Source organism: Arvicanthis niloticus, chromosome 10, assembly GCF_011762505.2.
Source record: "Arvicanthis niloticus isolate mArvNil1 chromosome 10, mArvNil1.pat.X, whole genome shotgun sequence".
NCBI classification, from domain to species: Eukaryota; Metazoa; Chordata; class Mammalia; order Rodentia; family Muridae; genus Arvicanthis; species Arvicanthis niloticus.
In genome coordinates, this window is record NC_047667.1 from 17,058,710 (window position 1) to 17,077,353 (window position 18,644).

The 18,644-nt window shown below is 42.0% G+C and overlaps 1 protein-coding gene across 2 annotated transcripts in view; it reads left to right on the top strand.

The window, feature by feature from the left end:
* The window catches only part of Acmsd (aminocarboxymuconate semialdehyde decarboxylase), a 35,631-nt gene extending 17,431 nt beyond the window's left edge, over nucleotides 1-18,200 (top strand). Inside the window, exons 6-10 of one of the 2 annotated variants that reach the window (XM_034512797.2) lie at nucleotides 4,122-4,215; nucleotides 8,063-8,158; nucleotides 9,766-9,938; nucleotides 16,380-16,478; nucleotides 16,786-18,200. In XM_034512797.2, coding sequence (XP_034368688.1) covers nucleotides 4,122-4,215; nucleotides 8,063-8,158; nucleotides 9,766-9,938; nucleotides 16,380-16,478; nucleotides 16,786-16,848 — 525 coding nt within the window. In that variant the 3' untranslated portion in view covers nucleotides 16,849-18,200. The remainder of the gene's footprint in view (nucleotides 1-4,121; nucleotides 4,216-8,062; nucleotides 8,159-9,765; nucleotides 9,939-16,379; nucleotides 16,479-16,785) is intronic. The other variant, XM_076941076.1, reaches the window with a different exon arrangement.
* Nucleotides 18,201-18,644: the final 444 nt, after the last annotated feature.

Consider the following 18,644-nt stretch of genomic DNA (forward strand, 5'->3'; position numbering starts at 1 on the left):
AAATGTGTTTTCAAAATGGCACTACCCAGTTCTGAAGTGCCCAGGTTCAGATCCTCTCTGCCTCTCTCTCTCTCTCTCTCTCTCTCTCTCTCTCTCTCTCTCTCTCTCTTTCTCATCCTGTAACTGAACCAGCCATCCTAGGAACCAGGAGTTAAGATCTATGCTTCTTCCCTCAGCTGCAGCTTTACAAACCTCACAATTATAATGGTATGGGATGGTTTTCTGTTATTTCCATCATAATGCAAAAACCTTTATGACTGATTTAAGTAGGTATTTGCAGACTTACCAGGCATTCTGCTCTCTGTCAGTTATTCACTTAATATTCATGGGACTCTAATTACGTTCAAAAAATGTCCATGTCTGTGTCTGTGGCAACTGCCCACCATGTGGGGGGGTTGCCTGTGAGATTGCCTCTTAAAGATTTAATATTCTTCACAGTACTGAACGCTGGGAACACATCGGCTGCTGATGTGCCCAGCTGATGTAGAGAATGTTCTCTGAAAATTCCAGTGAGCTTTGAACAAGGATTTATTTACTCATGCATCTGAGTTGCTTCAGCACAGTGTGAGAGAGTCATCAGCTACAAGTCATTTTTTATTATTCACCGGAAGTGGATTTATAAATTCCTAGGGGCTTAGAAAGCCGTCGCAGCGGCTGGGGTGCGCATCGACGTTTTCATCTGACTGACAAGCTCCACCGATCCATCACTCCAATTATATTATTTGGGATCATGCCAGTCTCTGAGGGATTTAGGAGTACATCCTGACTCCAGTTGACCTGCAGTGTCCCTGGGCCAGCAATCTATTTGTTTGGTTAGCAAGGCTGACTCGCTTAGGTGTTCTCTAGTTTGCGTCAGTGACGTGCTCAAACAAATGGCAAGAGTCTCTAACAGCCACGTTAGTGTTGTCATTTCAAGATAGTCCTGGCACTTCACAGCATCCAAATGCCACGCCCCACCCCCCCCACCCCCCCGACCCTAGACCTCTCTCCTAAGTGAATAAGCCTAGTAACAGACACTTGGCTACAAAATGACTGTTTGAGGAAAACAGAACATTAGCACCTGATAGTCTGACTCTCCCACATACCAGCTGCCAAGACCTGACTAAGTTACTTAGGTTCTGTCTTCTCTATAAAAGAGGCAAGCATGAGCACACGGCTCTGAACATGTGTAACACACAGAGTGCATGTCTCATAAATGATCAAACCAGTTAGCAGCTGTAAAATTCCTCTGTGTGGGCCAGGCGGTGGTGGTGCACACCTTTAGTCCCAGCACTTGGGAGGCAGAGGCAGGCAGATTTCTGAGTTCGAGGCCAGCCTGGTCTACAGAATGAGTTCCAGGACAGCCAGGGCTATACAAAGAAACCCTGTCTCGAAAAAACAAAAAAATTCCTCTGTGTGTGAAGGCTAGATGTTGACGTTCAATGTCTTCCTCAACTGCTCTCTACTTGATCTTTAAATTTTCTCTTCTGTGTATGGGTGTTCTGCCTGCATGTATGTCTATACACCACACATGTACAGTGTCCTCAAAGGCCAGAAAGGGCCTTCAAATCTCCTGGGATTGGAATTACAGACCACTGTGACCCACCCTGTGGGTTCTGGGAATCCAATGCTGGTCTTTGGAAGAGCAGCCACAGTAGCTCTTAGCCACTGGGCCATCTCAACAGTCCTTTCACCTTTGTTTTTTGAGACAGGTTATCTCACTGAACTTGGAGCTTGCTGATTTCACTAAACTGGGTGGCTAAGGATCCAGAGATCCTCCCGTCTCTAACCCCCAGCACTGTGGTTGCATTTACATGACACCATGCCGAGCATTTACATGGGTTCTGAGGATCCGAACTCTGATCTTCATGCTTGCACGGCCGGCCCTTTACTACCTGAGCCATGTCTTCAGCCTAATAGTTGTAAAATTCTTATAGCAGCATTGACATCAAGCTCTCCATGATTGTTAGTTATAATCTTGAGAGTATAAGTGGTTTTGTGTTCTCTACCATGCCCCACACATAGAAGGAAATTGTTTTTCACATTAATTTGAATTCAATCAAGTCTTATCCTAATGAGGAGTCAGATCTCACAGGGTACCATGATCAGGTGCCTTGGTGATGCCTACGCCATCCCAAGAAGTCAGTATTTTCTTTCCAACTTGCATTCATGATCAGAACACAGTCAACTTCTGTACCTTCAAAAGCTTATGTCTCTGTGCTCCTCAGACTACTGAGTCGGAGATCTCCAGTTTACCCTTTGTCTGTCACATCTAGGAACCCAGCTATCCAAAACTGTGCCATTTAAAAAATGCTTACATACCCAAGTCACACCCCATCAGCTGGGTGAGCACAAATGTTTACATATAAAGGTAGGACAAGTTACCTGTATCCCAACATACTTAAAAAGAAAGCATCCTAATGAAAGCTTGCTTGGAACCTTGGTGAGAACGAACATTAATCACCACTGTGCTAGTTTTTCTTCTGTTGCTATGACAAAACACCATGACCAAAGCAACCTGCGGGAACCACCTGCACAGCGGGCTTGGCAGCCCGCATCAATCACTTAATCAAGAAGACTCCCACAGACTTCCCTACAGGCAGTCTGGCAGTCTGATGGACACAGTTTCTCACTTGAGGTTTTCCCTTCCCAGATAATTCTAGTTTGTGTTGAGTTGGTTAAAACAAACAAACAAACAGACTCACCAGTAAAACTACTGAGGGGCCTTACACAGACATTTTGCTGACTAAAGTCCAGCCCATCCAGGCAGACTAACCCATAGAATTCATCTTAGTACTTACACAGCAATGGCACTGAGAGCTCGCTCTTCAGTGATTTCCTTGCATTCCTGAGAGAGTGTCCAGAAAGTCACTGGGCCCCAGGGACAGTGAGAGCACCCACATACCCAGAAACCCCACCGATGTTGTGTCCAAGGTCTTCATGACTCAGATCAGGCCAGCCTACCCTATTCTAGCCTTTCAGAACGAATCCCTGGCTCATCATTTTCCTGCACAGATTCATTCATTCATTTACTCATTCATTTGTCTGTTTTGGAGATGATGTCTTTCTGTGTACTCATGGCTGACCTGAAATCCCCTATGTTGCTCAGCTGGCTTTGAGCCTGCGTTGACAGGTGTACATTTCATGCTTGGCTCTCATTTCCTCACTTTCTGTAGCTCTATGTTTCTAAGAGGGGAGGATGGAACCCTCCTGCCCTGACTCCAAAGATACCACCCCAGTCACCCAAAAAGGATAAACTATGCAGGCACCAGTGGAAAAATTTTTCTGCATTTGAAGTATGAGATTAGACTTTAAGCATTCTACTCTTTGTCAAAATGTTTGAATGGGAGGCTATAGAGATTTTCAGGCAATAAAGTGCTTACCTTGGAAGTACAAGACCTTCAATTAAGTATATAGAATACATATTTATTAAAAAAAAAAAAAAAAGAAGAAGAAGAAGAAAAAGAAAAAGACTGGGCATAGCTGTATGCACTCATAAACCCCTAGCTGGGGAAACAGACAGAGATGGGCAGATTCCTGATGCTCAGTGGTCACACAACTGAGACAAACCAGTGAGCTCCAGGCTAATGAGAGACCCTGTCTCAAAACCCAGTGAGCAGCCCTTGCACACAACATGCAAAGCTGTCCTATGGCCCCCACACATGTGAGTGTGCACACACGCACGCACGCACACATGCATGCGCACACACACATAATGAGTGTTGGATATCTCCTGTAATTTTTTTTCACCAAACAATATGCTAAATTCATCAACCTATGATTAATCCTTTTTATTTATTTATTTATTTTTTTTATTTATTTATTTTTTTTGTTTTTGTTTTTCAAGACAGGGTTTCTCTGTATAGCCTTGGCTGTCCTGAAACTCACTCGGTAGACCAGGCTGGCCTCGAACTCAGAAATCCGCCTGCCTCTGCCTCCCAAGTGCTGGGATTAAAGGCGTGCACCACCACCGCCCGGCCTTTTTATTTTTTTTAAGCAGGAATAAATTGTCAAGGAATCTTTTATACAGAATCAAGAAGGAACTTCATAAGTATTTAAGCTTATTCACTCAGATCAATGTAGAAGCGGAAGTAGAAAAGCAGACTCCCCCAAATAACGTCTTTCTCATTGCTCTATTGAAGGCGGCTGAGAGGCTGAACTGCTCTCTGTTTGTGCATCCCTGGGATATGCAGATGGACGGACGAATGGCCAAGTACTGGCTGCCTTGGCTCGTAGGTTTGTGCTGGACTAGGGTTGGGAACACAGTACCAACTCTTGGGTTTTTCCTGTTATCCATGGAATTCTGTTCTGCCAGGGGGGAAAAATATGAATAGATTGAGAGTAACAACAACTACCATTGATTAAGTATGTGTCTTTCAGGCGTCTTCTAGGCAGCTCTGCTCATCTGAGTCTCTCAGCAGTCTTTATAGTCTATATATGTTTAGGAGAGAGGCCTAGTGTATATGATCAGTTTCAGTGACTTCTAGAGTTGCTGACTTCCTGAGTTTGCCCAGATTGCCTGTAGGATGAAATGTTTTCCCTTCCCTTAGAATCTCTTGTGTCTGAATGAGTTTCCTTTCAAAATGGAATGCTTCACTCCTCTTTTAATATCATGCATCTGAATAAGCTTCTCTGCAGATATCACCTAGAATATATATCCCGTGTCTTATGGAGCTTCCCCTCCAAGATGGAGGTTTTATCGCAAATGAATTTGCTACAAACAAACAACAACATATACACATACTCCTACTGGTGAGGCTACAACAACAACAAACTGTTGTGTTTTATTTAAAAAGGGAGGGGGGGCAGGATATGTTTTATAGAGCCAGGTATGGTGAGGTGAAAGGGCTACCTCGGCGGGCCCATGCTGAGGCATCTCTTCCCCCTGAGATACCAGCCTAGTATAGAATAGAGTTTATTTAGGGCATGGGAAGAGGAGTTGAGAAGGGAGGAGAGAGAGTAGGAGAAGGAAGAAGAGGGAGAAAGGGGTCAGAGAGAGAAGGGGCAGAGAGAGTAAGAGAGCAAGGAGAGGGCTAACAACCCCTTCCTTTTATAGTAAGCCAGGCCTTCCTGGCTGTTGACAGGTAACTGCTTAGCAGAGTCTAGAAGGAATGAAACACACACACACACACACACACACACACACACACACACACGGGTGAAGTTATCATTCAACTGATTAGTTGACTCACAAAGAACCAGAAGGAAATGGTATTGTCTATGACACTGCCTTCAGAAGCTCTGCTGGAAAAACCACCCTCTGGTGGATACAACCCACCATGCTCTTGGAATTCTCAGAAGGCCTGGAAGCTAGGCAAATCTGTACTTATAGAGTAGTAAGGGGCAGAAGGAGCCTACAGTGAAGTCCTCATTGACAGTCAGGAGCTCTAGGTCAGTCACATGGTCTGTATTCCCAATTAAAGCATCAGACATGAACCAACGGCTGCTTCTAGGAGTAGGAAACCCTTGAAGTAATTCACATCCACCCAATAATTTTTCAGCCTTAGCTCCCGAGAGGCAGCAGAGACTTGGCAGGATCAACAGTAACATTATGTAAACATTTAGTGAACTAGACCTATGTACCAGATACTGTCACAGAACCTTCTAAATAACCCATGGCCAGGAACTAACCGTCACTACTGTATAAACTGACAACATGTCCACTCCAAGGTGTAGTTGAGGGGAAGGATTTTTTTTAATTATTATTATAGATATGAGAGAGAAAACAATATAGATGTGAATTCAAGTAGCTGTGAGCCAGAGGTGTCTGAAAGAATCCAGAACAGAGAAAGTAACAGGCTGAACGTGGCCAGCATACTGGACTTAGCCATGAGAGGAGAGGGGGTGTAGGGAAGAGCAAAAAATGAAGACAAAGAGAGGGCAAATGAGAGACGAAAATAGCTCATAGCTGAAATAGCAGGCCCATAGGATGAGAAGCTAGGGAGGAGAGCTTCTGAGCTGGAGAAAGAGCAGAGTAAGAGGCAGGAGGAGAAGAGCCAGGATGCCAGCAAAGACTCTGAAATGTGTAACAGATACTTGTGACGCTGAGGGATCTGAAGGCGCTCTGGTACGCTAATGGACACCACAGATAGGAAATGGTAGAGCAGAGCCGACTTCACAGGCTCCTGGGGAAGTTGGCTTTTGTTTAACTGGAAGAATTTGAGCCTAACAAGCACCCTAAGTTCACAGATGAGGAAACTGAGCTGACTGATGTTCGCTGAACACCTCCAATGTGAAGTCATAACGAGGAGCTTTACTGATGTCATTGTTTACAAAAGTGTACAAAAGCCCCACAAGACAGGAAGACGTCCTCTGGTGATATAACACAGGCCAGGACACCAAACGACTTCCTCAAGGCCAAGAGGCAGAAAATGACAAGAGCTATTGATCTAGGCCAGAAGCCTAGCTCGACACATCTAAAACAGAAAGGAGAGAGGCTGGAGATTTAGCTAAGGGGTAGAGAACTTGCCCGGCAAGCACAAGGGTCTGAGTTTGACCCTTAATACTGAAAAGAAAACTGAAGGCAAGTAGTCAGGGCCAGGCCAGATACTTCCAACTTCTTGGCCTCTTATCCAAAGAGCTGAAAGTAAGGACTCATACAGATTTGCAAGATAACTTTATTAGGAGTGAAGCATAGTTGGTCGTTCAAGATGGCAGATCAACTCACGTTTATTTTCTTGCTGTGAGTGAGACTGCATTGAAAGCACAGAACTGGACCGATCCATGATGTGTGGAAAGAAAAGGTTAATTATAAATTTGAAACTGGCATGTAACTATCCCTAGGGTAGTAGAGAATAACCAGATGCATTGGGGTGGGGGGTATTTCCAAAGATGCCATGGCTACCTCTCAGGAGACAGAGAGGAGGAACTGCAAACTGGCAACTGCCAGTTCTATCTCTAGCAGAGAGAAAAAGAGTGGGGGTGGGTTGTGGGGGAGTGGCCAGTTTTAAAGGGAGCAGGTAGCTGCAAGGTCCAGGGGGAGGAAGAACACGTAAGCTGGAAAGGCCTAGGAGCTTAGGACCAGAAGAGCCCAGAGGCTTTGAAACTCACCATAGCCACAAGCTAAAAAGAACTGAAGGAGCCTGGAGGTCAGTGTAGGTTTTGATAGTAACTAGATACCTCATTTGCCTGAGGTTGAAGGAAATAAGGGAATTAGCTCTTTGGGCCAGCGAGAATACAGGCTTCTGAGCAATGGGAGCTTTTATCTGTCTGCCTGAGATCCTTCTTTGTCAACCTGAGCTGAGCCTAGATCATCTTGAGACACAGTCAGTGGCACTGCCTTGTGGGATTTGGGAAGTAACACTTACTGCTAATGTCTCTTCCCATAATGCATTTTATTTTAATTATATACCTTCCCATCTTATGCGTAGGCATAAGATGATAAATAGAGGATTCTCCCTAATAGGTTACTAAAAGACACAGTTTTGTATATGTGCCTCAACCAGTTCAGGCCAGATAGGTCCTTCTATTCTGCCTAGCTGGGTATGTTGAGAATACACTTGAATAGAAATAGTCTAAATTTGATTGTAACCAGGGCTGTGGAAGTTTAAAACATCATTCAAAGATGTCAGTAGATGTAATCTGATGCAGGTAGGGGGCCTAGGAGTTCTGAGGTTGCTAGGTTACTGTTTGAAGAGGGATGTGTGTGTGTGTGTGTGTGTGTGTGTGTGTGTGTGTGTGTGTGTGTATGCATAGTATGTGCAAGTGAAGGCCTTAGGTTATCAAGTGCATTATTACAAGGGCAGGTGTGCATAACCTCAACTGAATAGGAATCCCAAGCTAAGCTGCCTCCAATGGTAGCATCCCTCACCAGGACCAAAGCCAGGCTCTTTGTCAGTTCGATCTCTTAGACTACTCTCCCTGAAACAGTAAATAGGGGCCTTCAGAAGATTTTTCTTAGCTAAGCAATACCCTGTATACATTTGAATCATTTCTGGAGCAGAGGGGCACCATGTTCTACATCACTGAAAATTCCCCAACTCAGCTGCTGTTCTGCAGCCACTCCTGTCACTAAAACCTGTCACTAAACTTCTTTTGGCTTACAATACCAAGTCCTGAATCATAGAACTGTCTCCTCTTACAGGAATGCCATCGGAGACCACCATGGCCATTTGCTCCATGATCATGGGCGGGGTGTTTGAGAAGTTTCCCAAACTCAAAGTGTGCTTTGCACACGGAGGTGAGACCCTATTTGTATCAGTTCAGACCGGCCTAAGGAAATGCCTCACTCAGTGACTTAAGGCTACATCTCCTCATGGTTGAGGCTAGCAACCAAAGAGCATAGTACTAATGGGCTGGTTTCTGATGAGGGCTTCCTCCTAGCACATGGATAGCCACCTTCTCCCTAGGTTCTTATGTCTTTTCCCTGTGAATGCATGTGTGAGAGGAGAGGACAGAGGACAGTACTTGAAAAGAGAGATGGTTCTGGTCTTTTCTTTTGTATGCACGGATAGCAGGCTTATTTGCATATGTATGTGTATGTGGAAACCAAGGACAATGTTGGGTATTGTTCCCTGGTGCCATCTATCTTTTTGGTTTTTTTTAAGACAGGGTCTTTCAGCTGGGTGATGGTGACACATGCCCTTGATCTCAATTCTCAGTTATTTTCTTACTGTGAGTAAGGCTGCATTGAAACCACAGAACTGGACTGATCCATGGTATGTGGAAAGAAAAAGCTAACTGTAAATTTGAAGCTGCCATGTGGCTATCTCTAGGGTAGTAGAGAGAGAATAACCAGAGGCATTTTAGAGAGTGCAAAGCCACCATGGCTACCTCAGAAGGCAGGGCAAGCAGATTTCTGAGTTTGAGGCCAGAGCAGGACAGCCAGGGCTATACAGAGAAACCCTGTCTTGGGGCAGGGGCTGTGGGGGGAGCCAGGAGAAGACTGGGTCTCTCACTAAACATAGAGCTTACCAATTTGGCTAGACTGATTGATTCAAGCCTGGCCATCCTTCTGTTTCCACCTCCCCAGAGCTGGGATTACACGTGTGTGCCTGATGTTTTCTTACATATGTTTGGCATACAAAGTCGGGTCCTTGTGGTTTCACTGCGTGGCGGCTCACTTTACCAGGTGAACTGTCTCCCCATCGATTTGTTTATCTGCTTGGTTGGTTTTAGTGCTGCTGAGCATTGAATCTAGAGCCTCACACATGTGCTCTCCTCACATATGTGCTCTCCTCACACATGTGCTCTCCTCACACATGTGCCCTCCTCACACATGTGCTCTCCTCACACATGGGCTCTTTGCCAAGCTACATCCAAGCTCTTTTTAATCTTTAAAAGATACTATTGTTGCCCGGTAGTGGTGTGGCATGCCTTTAATCTCAGCACTTGGGAAACAGAAGCAGACAGATCTCTGTGAGCTGGAGGCCAGCCTAAATTGCAAAGCTAGTTACAAGACAGGGCTACACAGAAAGACCCTGTCTTAAATCAAACAGATAGATGATAGATAGATAGATAGATAGATAGATAGATAGATAGATAGTTATTTTTGTGTCTCTTTGTGTGTCTCTGTATGCTATATGTGTGTAGGTGCCTTCTGAAACCTAAAGGAGGGTGTCAGATCTACTGGCACTAGTACAGGTAGTCGCAAACCACCCTTCATGGGTGCTGGTAACAACACCTAGTCTTCTGTTAGAGCAGTGGGAACTCTTACCCACTGGGCTACTTCTCCAGCTCCTTGAGTTTATTTTTAAACAAGATCTCACTAAAGTTTCCCTTAATCTATTTGTAGCCCAAGCAGTCAGTCTTTGAACTTGAAATCCTCCTGCCTCTGTTCCCTTGCAGGTGGTGCTTTTCCCTTCACCATAGGAAGAATTGCCCATGGATTCAACATGCGCCCAGATCTCTGTGCCCAGGACAATTCGTCTGACCCAAGAAAATACCTTGGCTCCTTCTATACAGACTCCCTGGTTCACGATCCTCTGTCTCTCAAGCTATTGACAGATGTCATAGGAAAGGTAAGCTGGATGGTTTGTGGAGAGCAGGAGGGAGACCAGCAGCCTGCTGCTTGACAAGGTAGATACTTTTGAGGGGAAAGGAAAGTACGAGGTAGTAAGATGTCTGAAATACATACTCTTGGCCCTTGGTATCTATTCAAAGGGAATACCGAAACCCTCAGACGCCCAATTATTTTTTATTTTGTTTATTTTCTAGAAGCATTCCTCAACTCCATCATAGTTGTGCTTTAGATTTTTTATTTATAATTTTGCAAGGGTTATTATTATTTTCTGGCCTTAAATAGTTCTAAACAAGCTGTTTCTGTTGGATGGGTATAATAATTTTCCCTTTTTATTTTATTTTAAAAATATTTCCATACAATAGATTTTGATTATTTCCTCTTTCCCCAGCATCTTCCAGATCTGCCCCCACCTCTCTACACAACCAACTTTAAATTTTCTCTCTCTTGCTCAAAAAAAAGCCATAAAAATATAAAAGTAAAAATTAAAACAGCAGCAAAAGATTTTTTAAAAATACTCAACAATACATTTTCTTACGTCTCTGATTCTACTAAGAATTTCTGCAAGAGTACTTAATCCTACATGTCTTCATCCAAGTGTGTGTGTGTGTGTGTGTGTGTGTGTGTGTGTGTATGTGTAGGTAGGTACTTAGAGATCAGAAGACCACCTCTGGTGTCAGTCCTTGCCATCTACCTATCTATAAACAGTCTTACTACTGCTGCATATACCAGGCTAGCCTACCATCTTCCCACAATTATTCTGTCTCTACTTCCCATCTCTTGCTATAGATGTGCTAGGATCATAGATATAAGCTTCTAAATATGGCTTCACAAAGATTCTGGAAATCCAAACTCAGATAATGAAAAGGGTCTTTATCATCAAAGAAAGGTTTTAGTATTTCCAGGGCTATTGCAGGCAGTAGAATATGGCATGTTAATAGAAATATTTCTAACATGACTAAATACAAAAAGGGTTTCCTGCCTGATTCTCACCAAACTTGACATTTACATTTATTTTATATCTCCAAATAACTTGGACAAATAATGTATTCTAATGCCCTGCAGTGTAAAAACAAATAAAAAGAGGGAAAGCCTGTTTAAATGCCTGTAAGCCTACTGAGAGGCTCTAACTCTCACTTCAGAAAGAAATGGATCATGAGAGAGTAAGTCATAGTTTTAGCACTTGTTAGCTCAGTGATGTTCTGAATTCATTTCTGTCTCTGTGGTAAAATACCCTGACAAGAAGGTAGCATAGAGGAAAAAGGGGGTTATTTCAGTTTACAGTCCCAGGTTACAGTTCACCATTGTGGAGACATCAAGGCAAGAGCTGGTGATGACATCACAACCACAATCAAGAGCAGAGAGAGGTGAACACATGCACACTCACTTGCTTGTTTGCTTGTGTTCAGTTTTATTTCTGTACTCTTGAACAGCTTGGCACCCTCTTTCTTATACTTTCTGTCTCAGAATCATTTTCAATTGCCTCAGTTTAGAGGTCTGGGCCACCACAGCTGGCTCTCACAGAAGCTTTACATGGGGACTTTCTAAAATACAGTAGATGTGAAATGTCACATTGGCATAGTCAGACATATATCTTAGGAAACTGCTCTATAATCTTAGTAGATCCCAAGGAAACAGACTCTTTAAAGTTTAATTTTGGGGCATCCAAGAGCAAATGTGATGAGAACCCAACATACCATAAAAGTCTGTGTATCCCAGGGAGCTCAGGCCAATGGACAGCAGAGCAGTTGTCCAGGAAAGGCCATGCTTAGGCTTCCTCAGCCTAAGATTTGTCCTATGATTCATAACACATAGGCAAATTGCAGCTATAAGAAAACAAGTGAATTAGTGACTTTTCTTCTTGTTATAAAATATCTGACAAAAACAATTTAAGGAAGAAAAGAATTACTCTGATTCACAGTTCAAGGGTTTAGTCTATCGTAACCGGGAAGACACTGATTGCTGCAAGAGCAGAGGGCAGCTGCTCACACTGAATTCACAGTCAGGAAGCAGAAAGAGATGAATCCTGATGCTCAGCTTGCTTCTTCCGTTTTATTCAGCTCATGGAATAGTGCTATCTTTAATCAGGGTGAGTCTTCTCACATTGATTAGTCCGATCTAGAAAAATCCCTTACAGACATGTATGGGGAGGGAGTCTAGATGCTTTCAGTTGATGATCAGTATTAACAAGCATGACCAATGACAAACGCAGCAAGTTTTCAAAGTATTGTTAACTCAGGTATTTAGCGTGCATCTATGAAGTAGAGATCTCTTTTGTGCGGAACCACACAAAGCTTGAGGAATCTCTTTCCTCTATTTTCCTCCCTGCTGCTATCTTTTCCCTCAAAACAAAAACTCCAAATTAAAGAGACTTTCATTTCTACTCTCATGTACCTAATAATTCAGAACTAATTACACCAGGATTACTTCTTTCATACAGTCAAACATTTTTTATGCTGGGTTTTAAATATACATACATATTATGTGCATGTGAGTGCAATGTGTGTAGAGGCTAGAAAAAAGGAGTCAGATCCCCAGGAGCTGAAGCTACAGGTCATTGTGAGCAGCCTAAGATAGGTGCTGGGAACTGAACTCAAGTCCTCTGAATAAGCAACACATGCTCATAACCACTTAGCCATCTCTCCAGCCATATTCCCATTAAAGAAATTGTTCCTTCAATTCACTTACACATTTGCTTATGCAGTTGTCAAGCTGCTTATAAGCATGTGTGTCGAAGTTATATTCCAACCATCTCAGAAGAAGATTTCTCAAAAGACCAGTTCAGATAATTATTCTTGGCAGAGTCAGCTAATAGAGAAAAAAGTGACTAAATAATTATTAACTGGATTTATTTTAAAATGAAAGAATCAAAGGACAATGAATTTTTAAAAAAGAAAAAAAATTCTAAAGAAGTAAAGATGGTAGCTTGGGTCTAGACCAGTTTCAAGATCAATAAATTTATAAAATCACTAGCAAGCTGGAGATGATCAAAAGTTACTGTGGAGGTTGAATAAGAATGGCCCCCATTGGCATATATTTGAATGTTTAGTTACTAGGAGTGGAACTGTTTGAAAGGATTAGAAGGATTGGGAGGCCTTGTTAGAGGAAGTGTCACTGGTAGAGCTAGCACTCTCTCTCTCTGTCTCTCTCTCCTCTCTCTCTCTCTCTCTCTCTCTCTCTCTCTCTCTCTCTCTCTGTCTCTCTCTCTCTCTCTGTATGTCTGCTTGTGGATCAGCTATAGCACCAGTGTCATGCCTGTCTAATTTCCACTATGATAATAATGAATTAAGCTTCTAAAAATGTAACCAAGCTCCCAATTAAATGATTTCTTTTATAAGTGTTGATCATGGTGTCTCTTCACAGCAATAGAACAATGACTAAGACAGTTACCAATAAAATGTATGTAAATAGATAATAAGTAAGAAAAGTTAAAACAACAGATATTTACAAGTAGCTGTATAACTTCTATAGAAAGAAGCTGAAAGCAAGTCTATATAATAATTTAAATTTTCCAAACCACGAGTTTGATGTTCTGAGGTAGCATTAAAAAAACAATTCAAAGGAGTGGGAAGATGAGAGGGTTCAGTAGGTAAAGCTTTGGCAGTGCATTGCCTGAGTATCTGACTTTAAATCCCCAGATGGACATGTAGCATGAGCATCCTTAATCTTAATGCTCTTAGAAGCTCAAGGGCCAGATAGCCAGATAGTGTGTGCAGCAAGAAAAAAAAAAAAAAACCCTGACTGAAACAAGATGGAAGGCAAGGACAGACACCTAACATTGCCCTCTGAAAATATATATGAAAATATATATGCACACGCATGTATACACAAACACACACACACAGAAACCAAGAAAATATCTTAATCCAGAGGGATGGATTACAGAAGACTAGAAGACTGGTTTTCACTTCCGATTCATTTGCTTTCTCCATATTAAAACAGGACAGACTGCTTCTTAAAGCGTATTTATATCTGAGAATGCCATCATGCTGGGAAGGGAAAGATTCCTAATTAGAAAATTAATGCCTGGATTTCATCTTCATGCTAATGTAGCTGACGAGAGTACTATAAGCATGGGACTCTAAAATCATGTTGTATTTTGGAAATGTAAACAGCTTTAGCAAGAAGAAGAGATGAACCCCTGGTGAATACCAAGCAGAGAGTTAGAACAAGATCAGCTGTTGGCACAGATGTGAAGAGACATAACTTTAAGTCTTTAGGGCTTCTACAGCAGATGAATTTGCTTGGCTTCATATATAAATGAATACAGAAGTCTAAAAATAGATGGCCTTTGAAACTGTGGTGTGTGTGTGTGTGTGTGTGTGTGTGTGTGTGTTAGGTATCATGTGTTCTATTCTATCACTCTCTGCCTTATTCTCTTAAGATGATCTCTCACTTAATCTGGTTAGGCTGGCAGCTAGCAAGCCCAACATTCCTCCTGTCTTTGTCTCTCACAGTACTGGGATTATAGGCACACACACAAATATGTTCAGCTGAGGTACTGGGAATTTGAACTTAGTTCCTCATGATTGAGCAACAAGCATCTTCTGAACTATCTTCCTAACCATTATATACAGACATACACACACACACACACACACACACACACATACACACACACACATATACATACATTACATTACATTACATTACATATACATGGGATAAAGTCTCTCTGTGTAGACCAGAGTGACCTCAAATAATCCACCTGCCTCTGCCTCCCTAATGCTAAGATTAAAGACATGCCCAGGTCAGATTTTTACTATCAACTGAAATATTTACAGATTGTGTGTGTGTGTGTGTGTATATATATATGCACATGCACAAGTGTGATCAGTAAATACATATTTTATATATACCTATATGTGAATATATGATATCATATAATTTTTTATATATGTGTATAAATTTTATAATGTATCTATCAGGTTAAACATTCTATTCAAGAATATCTCTATGGTGAAACATTACAAGTCATTTCTCATGACTTTTTGAAATATATAACACATTATTATTATGTATAGCCATCACACAATGTAATAGCTTGCCAGATCTCCTGGAGTTCTTTAGTTGGTATATTGGTCATTGCTTTTGGAGACAGGGTCTCACTTTGTAGTCCAGGTTAGCTGGAATTTACTATATGACACAGGCTGCCTTTGAACTCCTGATCTGCTCACCTCTTAAGGCAGGGATTACAGGCACGCGCCTCCAGCTGGCATACATCAGAACTTCCATGAATCAATCTCTCTCTCTCTCTCTCTCTCTCTCTCTCTCTCTCTCTCTCTCTCTCTCTCACACACACACACACACACACACACACACACACACAATCAGAGTTCAAGATGAACAGAACATTGCAACCAGTGGAATCAACCCATTAGTCAGTAAACGATGAAAAGCTTGCTGTGACTGGAAGAGACTGTGACTCATTTTGAGAGTTCTAGCAGAAAGGACACCACCACACTTCATTTGGGGAAACTGAAGAGACATTAACAAAGGGACTGTTTACAAAGCTACGAGGAGTTACACTACCACTTAACCCAATACATTTCTTTTTTTTGGGGGGGGAGGGGTGGTTGAGACAGGGTTTCTCTGTGTAGTCCTGGCTATCCTGGAACTCACTCTGTAGACCAGGCTGGCCTTGAACTCAGAAATCCGCCTGCCTCTGCCTCCCAAGTGCTGGGATTAAAGGCATGCGCCACCACTGCCCGGCAACCCAATACATTTCTTTCCAACTTTACTTTCTCACAGGTCACTTGTGATATGTCACTATAAGAAAGGTAGAATGTTTCATTTCATCTGAATATATCCATGTTTTATTGAATGAATACCTAATTTTTATACTTCAGTATTTGTAATTTGGTTATTTAGAATAGGAGTGAGCTGAGGTGGAGACTAGCTCATTCAGGTACGTGCTTGCCATACAAGCACACTTGATTCCCTGAACCCATAAAAAAAGAGCCAGAGGTGATGGTACACGCCTGTAATCCAAGCACAAGGAGGGCAGGGTGGGTGGTCCTAAGGATGTCAGATGAGTGTATTTAATGAATTCCAAATCAGTGAGAGACCAAAAACAAGGGTGGGGGTAATAGTTTCAATATTCTACCTTATAACACTCCCAGGACAGCGCCTGGGAGTGACAGCAAAGGTTGTATTCTGGGCTCCATTCTTGTACACAAGCACACTCAGAACAGGACTAGACCTAGATTGGCAAGCTTTAGAAGACCTAATAGTGACACCTGCTGGAACAAGAAAATAGCAAGACAGAAACCGACCCTTTAAATCTTTAGAATTTTAGACTAGTTCTGTTTCTATTAAATTGGGGGGGGGGGCGAGAAATGTTCTTTTACTAGTGTATATGGTAGGTAAATTAAGTGTGTGGAAGGCTCTTTAATGTTTTCGCATTTACAAAAATTAAAACAATTGTATTTTCTCCATTTAGGATAAAGTCATTCTGGGAACCGATTACCCCTTTCCACTAGGTGAACAGGAGCCTGGGAAGTTGATAGAGTCTATGGCAGAATTTGATGAAGAAATAAAGGTACATGCCTTGAACTTCAGTCTTCTCCTGAGCTGAATGAACACACACTTCATTTTCCTAAAACTATGATGTCATTTTCCGAACCAGCTAGACTATTAAAAACAAACACTTTAATATCTTAAAATAAGCGCAGTATAACTAAATACATAAATCCTCTGCCCTCACAAGTGTGTGTATGCACATGCGTATTCATACACACACACAATAAATGTAAAAAAAAAGTCAGTGATATCTAATAAGTGCTTTATCAAGCCAATCGTGCTTTTAAATAATTTTTTTTCTCTCTCTTTCTCTCTTTTTTTCCCAGGATAAACTCACAGCTGGCAATGCCTTGGCTTTTTTGGGTCTTGAGAGAAAACAATTTGAATGACAGAACTACCCCCCCCAAAAAAACCCAAAACTTCCAAGAAGCTACTTCATTTCTGTCTTTGAACATGAGCCACACACACATCTATTTTGAATTATGTTACCCCCAAAATGGAATATCCCCCTCAGGATGAAGTAAGAGGATCAGGAATTCAAGTTTCAGGCCAGTCTGGGCTACTTAAGACTGTCTAAAACAAGGGTGGGGGTAATATTTTCAATATTCTACCTTATAACAAGATGTTTCATAAGGCCTTTATTCTGAAATGTAATATACTGAGAAGCAATGCATTACTACACATGCAAACCAAAACCTTTTAATTTGAAAGAGATCAAAAATTAGTGTATAATTAAAGATTTAATAGAAAAAACTACACCAGCTTTATTCTAGAAGGCTCAGGGTCTCTATTTTGACCAAAGATATGGGAATTGTACCTAAGTAATGTTTTTTCAGTTGCAATCCTTTCTGCTAGTCTAGTTATTCAATGGGAACATTTTTATCTTTGTAAAGTATACACAAGATATATACAAGCTCAAAGGTCCTAAAAGCCAGAAAACAAGACAAATGATTATGGGATACTTGCTGACTGATTCAACACAAAGCTCTAAGATGCTTCAGTACAAATTCATTTTAGTCTCCCACAATTGGGTAGATCTTAGAACTTGACCTGAGTCTTGGAGGATGGATAAACACTTCTTTAAAAAAGAAAAAGATGGTGGTCAGGCACCTTGGTACATGCCTCTTTCGCTAGCACTCAGGAGGCAGAGGTAGACAACGGGTTTCTGTTTGAGGCCAGCTTGGTCTGCATAGCAATCTCTAGGCCAGACAGCCAAGGATACTAGTGAGACCCTGCCTCAAAAATAAATAGGTAAGCCTGGAGAGATGGCTCATCAATTAAGAGCACTGACTGCTCTTCCAGAGGTCCTGAGTTCAATCCCCAACCATCTGTATTGGGATCTTATATCCTCTTCTGGTGTCACTGAAGAAAGCAGCAGTGTACTCACATACATAAAATAAATACATTTTTTTTTTCAAAAAAAAAAAAAAAAGTAAATAAGTAAACAGAAAATGGAAGACGGACCAGAAGAAAAGAAGTATGAGAACACAGATTTGACTTCAGACTGGATGAAACTTGTTCTAAAGGGAATTTCATCTATAAGTTTACCTTTACCAGAGTAGGAGGCATAGGGTCAGCTCTGGGGAGGGAGTGGGTAATACCATGACACCCTTGTTTTAGGCCCTTCTTGTTCCACCTGAGTAGCTGTAAGAGGCCTTTTGCCCAGAATGGGATGACAAGCCACACCTCTCCTTCACTTACCTATGGCTGAATAAAACATCCTTCCATAGCACACTCTTAACTTTGGACTCACTCAGAATTCCCTTCTTTTAATTCTAGTACAGCCGGGCGGTGGTGGCCCACGCCTTTAGTCCCAGTACTTGGGAGGCAGAGGCAGGTGGATTTCTGAGTTCAAGGCCAGCCTGGTCTACAGAGTGAGTTCCAGGACAGCCAGGACTAGACAGAGAAACCCTGTCTCGAAAAACCAAAAAAAAAAAAAAAAAAAAAAAAAAAAAAAAAAAAAAAAAAAAAAAAAAAAATCTAGTACAAAGCCAGGCTCACTATTAACATGTAACTGGAGCTGCCTCGTCGACAGAGAAAGAAGAAAGCTAAACTAATACCCATGATCCCATTCTGCCCTTCTCCCCATCCGTGCCTCAATGTTCCATCTTCTTCCTGCCCCTCTTGTTGCTTTCTAGAGTTTTCACCAACTGTCACTCTACTTACTAGTCCTATCTGCCTTGAA